Source organism: Protomyctophum bolini, assembly GCF_963924005.1.
Source record: "Protomyctophum bolini genome assembly, chromosome: 3".
Lineage (NCBI taxonomy): Eukaryota > Metazoa > Chordata > Actinopteri > Myctophiformes > Myctophidae > Protomyctophum > Protomyctophum bolini.
In genome coordinates this window covers 34,774,539-34,781,263 of record NC_137864.1, presented here as the reverse complement: position 1 = coordinate 34,781,263, position 6,725 = coordinate 34,774,539, and the positions used below count along the sequence as shown (strand labels likewise).

The 6,725-nt window shown below is 43.3% G+C and overlaps 1 protein-coding gene across 1 annotated transcript; it reads left to right on the top strand.

Moving 5' to 3' along the window:
- Positions 1 to 1,165: 1,165 nt before the first annotated feature.
- LOC308312390 (nicotinate-nucleotide pyrophosphorylase [carboxylating]-like) lies at positions 1,166 to 3,847 on the top strand (the record flags this gene model as incomplete). Its single annotated transcript, XM_080758995.1, has 4 exons — positions 1,166 to 1,418; positions 2,378 to 2,688; positions 3,393 to 3,524; positions 3,650 to 3,847. 4 exons carry the CDS (start codon positions 1,166 to 1,168, stop codon positions 3,845 to 3,847), a joined length of 894 nt encoding a protein of 297 aa, XP_080615121.1.
- Between the last annotated feature and the right edge of the window lie 2,878 nt (positions 3,848 to 6,725).

Here is a 6,725-nt window from a genome sequence, read left to right as displayed (position 1 = left end):
GACGTGACATGTTATAACCTGTCCAATTATGTAACCATATTATTTCCAGTTCTCTTGCGGTAATGTTATCTACGTATATTTTTCAGTTAATAAAAAAGTCCCCCGCCGCCGCGGCCACAACACACGCACACACGCACGCACGCACATGAGCCTGCCTGGCTGGGTGACAAACAAAAGCCATGTGGTCAATCAATGTTTAGGTCAAATTCCACATAACAGTTCAGTTGCTCAGTGCTTTGGTTCATTACACCTCATTCACAACAACGGACACGTTTATCTTGATTTGCTTAACTTTATTTTGGTGCACTACAAAAAGTGAGTAGCTTTTGGTCATATTTAGACCTAATCATAATGTGCCATAGGCCTAATGAGATATCTCTGAATCTGTGTTAAAAACACAAAAACAATGTGTGTTGCAACTTCAACAGACTCTGGGCTTCAACATATTGGGTCAATCAATATGTTTTGTACTTTTTTAATATGTTCATACATGGCGATATAGCTTAAATTATGTGGCTTCACTGGCTAGAATAGCCTACTGCAATATATTTTCCAGCCATGGGCAAACTTCATCTACACAATTGTAAAAACCTTTAGACACTTATGTCAAAAGAAATATTGGACAATGAGGGTTTGCTTTTGGTGATATTGGCTCTATTACTGCACCCCAGAGAACTGCAGCATATAGTTATTTATTTTCTGCCGTTCGAACGGTAGAAAATAGGTGCTTCATTCATTCTTTTAATTCTTCCTGTTAGCCATTTTCTTCTCTCTCAGAACACCATGCAGGCAGGCTCATCATTTGCTATGTTGCGTTCACACGGGCAGACGCAAATGAATCGATGCAATCTAGTTCCACCATTCATTGTCAATTTTGGAGCAGTTATGCATCATTGTGTCTTTGCATCGTCATTGGCTTCCATTGACAATGAATGGTAGACTTTTACATTTGCCCGTGTGAACACAACATTATAGAGAGTGTGTGTGACATCATCAAACCCAGTTTGATGATGGAGGAACGCCGAGTACCAAAAAACTACTTTCTGGCCTTGACAGCCTTTACATCCAAACAGAAAAGTCTGCTCTAACTGCATTAAATTACATTAAACAATTGTAAATTATCATCACCTGATCCGAAATATATTATATTTTTTTCCAACTCAAGATGACTCAATCCAAACCTGAAGCAATGCACGCAATCCCACCCCTGACCCTGAGCCGACTGGCACAGAAGTGGCTGATGGAAGATACACCAAACTTTGACCCGGCAGGTGTTTGTGTGGGATCCCAGGAAGTTGAGGCTACGTTGTTCTGTAAATCACCATACAGTGTGCTCGCAGGAAGTCCCTTCTTCACGGCGGTCTTCTCTGAGGTCGGCTGTGTAGTGGAATGGATGTACCAAGACGGATCTGAGTTAGGTGGGCATTGAAAGGTTATACTGTAGGCTGTACACTTTTTCAGCCCAAAAAACCCTTAGCTGAGAGAGAGATGAAGCAATCTAAAGTCTCCCTTAGAGATAGGGTGAGAAGTTCAGTCACCTGAGAGAGACTCGGAGTAGAACCGCTGCTCCTTCGCCTGGAAAGGAGCCAGCTGAGGTGGTTCGGGCATCTGGTTAGGATGCCTCTCGGGCGCCTCCCTAGGGAGGTCCTCGACGCACGTCCCACTGGGAGGAGACCCCGGGGCAGACCAAGGCGCAGTTGGAGGAAACACATCGACTCACTGGCCTTGGAACGTCTCAGGGTCCCCCAGGAGGAAGTCACTGGTGTTGCTCTGGAGAGGGAGGTCTGGGGCGCTCTGGTGGAACGAGCTGTTGCCCCCGCGACCCGGCTACGGATAAGCGGTTGAAGATGGATGGATGGATGGATAATCTAAAGTAAAACAGTATGGTTTAGCTTCCCCAGCCTTTGTCCTCCGTGAGGCGGAAGCCCAACAAACCTCGGTGATTCCTTTAGGAGGGCCATTATAATCCACCACTCCTGAATGAAGTGCCTGGTGCTGGTAGTCTGGTCCAGACTGGACCTGTGCGTTGCGCACAGGTCCTGGGCCTGGTGAGAGCAGGAGTGGACCTGGTGAGACGTATAAGGAGGGGCCCGGACAGGAGTCAACCCACAGAGCCTGGTCCTTCCACACGCCAGAATATGGTTATCCCAGTCCCGGCAGAGTAGTTCCGGAGCAACAGATTGTGTGGCCTTGCTCATTCCCTGATGGACTGATCGAGGGTAATATTATGTGTACCTCACAAGATGTAGGATTAATTCCATCTCATGCAGCAGTTTGGCCATGACAGTCTCATGTATAAAGCATCATACTTTGTTGCTTGCCGAACATATTTTATGTGTATACATAATACATTAAGCTTTACCTTTCCTACCACCAGGTCCAGATGCTATCATGCCCACTGCTACAGTCAGAGGCCCAGCACACTGTGTCCTCCTGGGTGAGAGGCCAGCCCTCAACTGCCTGGCCCGGGCTTCAGGTATAGCTACTCGCTGCTCTCGACTCCAGAAGGTGGCCACGGCAGCAGGATGGCATGGAGAGGTGGCTGGTACGCGCAAGACCACCCCAGGCTTCCGTCTGGTAGAGAAGTATGCCATGCTGGTTGGTGGTGTGTCCATGCACAGGCAGGATCTGAGCGGAATGGTGATGCTGAAGGATAACCATGTCTGGGCATCAGGAAGTATTACAAAGGTGTCTCAAGTGTTGTATGATGGTGTCATGTAAAAATAGCTCAAATACCCGGGCGGTTAGCTCAATCGTCTGGGCACCTAGGCTGCCAAGCCAGCCGGACGGCGTGCCGCGGGTTTTAACATTGGGCGCTCGGTTGCACGGGGTTTCCTCGTCAAGAATCCACGGGTCCGCCTGCAGTCCTTCCTCTTACCACTAGGGCCCAGCGCTTCAACATTGGAGTGCATAGCTGGCCCCTTGGGTACATAGAACCTTTTTTGGAGGGCCGGGTGAGTGGGGAACATAGAACCTGGGGAACATAGGGATGACCCCACTGTACCCTATCAATAAAGGCAAAACACCAATTTGCAAATTCTTGAAAACATTTTATTTATTTAGAATATTAATATATATATTTGACTTTTCAAAAGCGTGCTACAAATTATTTTGCAAACAATTCAAGTCTGTACTGGGACACTAAAAGTGGATTTCATGTAATATCAAAGTTCACAATCACAATTCACGTGTGACATATTTCGCAACAGCTAGCTCCTAAGGAAGTAGGCCTACATTTTCTCTGAATGTTGCAATGAGATGTTTTTGCAGACCTTTTGCACAGTAGAAATCCTCAGCGTTATTTTAAACCTGAGAAAGTGTGCTCTGTGTTGTGTCGGCTGCATGACCTTTGAGATTAAGATTACATTGACAAGAGTGTGTTCATCCATTAGGCTGTGAAGGCTGTCCGTTCAGTGTGTGGCTTCAGCAGTAAAATTGAAGTGGAGTGCTGCTCCTGGGAGGAAGGCAGTGAGGCAGCAAAGGCAGGAGCAGACATTGTTATGCTGGATAACTTTAAACCTCAGGTAAAAATGGATGCCAGCAGCAAGACTCTCTTTTGATAATGATTAATTGTAATTATCGCTCATTTTTTATCTCTTTTCTTCCCTACATCCTCCCCACCTCATTTCAACCCCTCTCACATTTTCAGGAGCTCCACACTGCAGCCAGTGTGTTGAAAGAGGAGTTCCCAACTTTGTTAATAGAGGCAAGTGGAGGAGTGACTCCGGAGAACCTATCTGACTATTTCTCCCCCCATGTGGACATAATTTCCATGGGCTGCATAACACAAGGTTGCCCCATCGTGGACTTCTCTCTTAAGGTCCGAAAGCCAGTCAAGTCTAAATGACTGTCTGAGGTCAAAAGAGAAGGGAAAGTAGCCTCTGCGTAACTATGTTTTGAGTAAAAGCCGGCAATAGCAAACAGTCCTGCATCAAACACCAAAGTGATTGAGTTTGGTTGACTAGGTTACTCCTGTGCAGCTCTGCTGTTTGTGTTACTGTTCTGTTCAATGTGTCTGTAAATGTGTAAAGAATCATGTATACACTTTTTGTAAATGAATCAGCATCAACATATATGATTTTGGAGCAGAGGCCAGATAAAAAACAATAATTAGGGTACCATAAACCAATTGCAAAATAATATAGAGATAAAAATGTACATGTATCAGCACAATCTTGGTCACAGGTAAAGCCTAACACTAACTCATATATTGTATATGAAGTTATATGATTAAGGGACCCCATTCAGACAGATCAGGGGTGGATAACAGGGAACCTGCTTTTCAGATGTCTCCATATTGCAGCCCGAGAGCTGAGTAGCATAAACAATAACTTAAAATACTTACTTAAAAACATACATATACGTTATCATGATGGTTTCTGTTTTGTGTTATCTTCAAAGAGAATGTGCAGTCCAAATATAACTGCGACAATCGGGTCATTGCCATGCTGGTTTCAGTGGTTTGTGGTAGACATTTTGGTCAAAATTCTATTTTTGCTCGGGTTTGTGCATAATTTGAGAACTCTACAGAGAGTAAAAGTGAAACGCCAGTCAGCACCATCTTCATAATAGATAAATACACAAACAGACAGAACAGAACTATTATTTTTATTATTATAATAAACTAATTCAATTATTTTCATGGAAGCCGAGGCCCGGCCCTACTGATTAGCAAACATTTTAGGCCCGGCCCGGATCTAAAACGTCGGGTCGGGCCTGGTCGGGTTCGGGCAGGCCCGAACCCGACCAGGCCGAGTTCGGGCAGAGAACACAATGTGAGTCTATTTTGAACATTGACAGAAAGAAAACAAAAGTTATATTCTGATTAAATACTTAATACTGGGGCATGTAAAAGAGGGTGACATTTATTTATATAAATATCGTCCATGTAAATGCAGTTAATGGCAAACACTATCCGCTAAACATACACTCTCCACATGCCTTCGGCCTGGTGGAGACAATAATGGACTCAGTGTTGAAAACCACTGCTCTAGTCTAGTCTATACCACCAAGATGGCCACCAGGGTGCCCTTAGGTCGCCAAAAGGGCAGGTTTCTGATAGTAATTTCTCCCCATTATGTTCCGTTGTGTGTAGAGATGATATTAATAATTTGAAGTTCAAAATTAATATTTCCTGCATTTTTGGGTGAGCGGGGAACATAGAACCTTTTTTTTTGATGAAAATGGGGAACATTATAGAACCTTCATAGCTAAATGGGGAACATGAACCTTTTTTAGTTGATTGGGGAACATAGAACCCTTGGAACATAGAACCATTTTTGGGTAAGCGGGGAACATAGAACCTTTTTTGCGGGGGTAAGTGAGGAACATAGAACCTGGGGAACATAGAACCTGGGAACATAGGTACGCTCCCTGCTGTGCTAGTGGACTCCTAATATGCCATATACCGGTAGTACATAGTGTCATAGTAAATCCTGGACTGTTCCACCCCTGGCTCAGTCTGTCCAACCCATTCTGGGCGGGAAACCGTTTTGATGTTTTAAGCATTATGTTCTACTTTAGCTATTGAAAAATAGCAGATCTACAAGCTTGTAGTTCTGCTATTTTTGAAAAATCGTGAAAATGTGTCGCAAATTTGGAATATATATTCTTTCAGAGCGAACATTTTTAACTCAAATCTTTGCTTCTCGGGGGTCCCTGGAGCAACATATTTTCAGATTGGGGTCGGAGGCCAAATACATATAATTTTTGGGGTCCTTGACATGAAATAGTTTGAGCACCACTGACATAGAAACATGGGTTTTTCAGAAAACTGTCATGATTTAGAAGACATTTTGTAGAATCGTCCTCAGTTGGGTTAAGCAGAAACCAAGAGCTGGCCACAGCTTATGACAGATAATTATGTGTTTATTATTAGATTTCACATTTCTTAATATTTTCTCCATTCATGAAAACATTACAAAATGTAATAATTAAGTCACTGATGCCACTAAAATGTGAAACGCCCTAGCAACAGCAGTTAAGAAATGTGAATCCCTAGACAAAAAGGTAAAAGTCCTACTCTCCCTCTTCATTTCTATACTGTAAGTTACGTTCTTCCTTTTTTCTAACCGTGTATACTATGATGATTACCTTTTTTGCATAGAAGTGTATATTTGTATGTCTTTAAATGTTTTGATGAATTGAAAATGGAGGACCTGTATGTCCTAGTGCTTTTTCTGGTCTTATCCTCTGAGCAGACTTTGTATTGACCTGAACTTTCCTTGAACTGTACCCATTCTGCAAATTGTTAATACAATTTCCAATCAATCAATCAATCAATGTTGGCTAAACATTGTACCTACCTTCACACGTCTGTGCAAGACCCTGTGATGCTAGCTACTGTATTATGAGAACATGTTTTATCTCAAACAGGAAAAGTAGATACATTCTAATGTTTTCCAGGGTTCCAATAAAAATGTTTGGAACTGTTTTTATTTTATTTATGTTTTACTTAAAGTGGGCAGAGGTAATTGATTACATTCACTCAAGTACTGTACTTAAAGCAGCGCTGAGTAACTTTTTTAAAATGAAATCTGTACGCACGGTCGCCAACCTTAATCTGGTCGTTTTGCGCATGTCGGTCCAATGGTATGTCGGAAAAGTGTGCGCAACTGCGCACCCCACTCATGTGTGTGGGGTGGGGTGAGTGGGGTGGCTGTATTTTGTCCCCCTGCTCTTCTATTGAGACATTTAGGTCATGTCAAAGGTCATATCTCACCTAG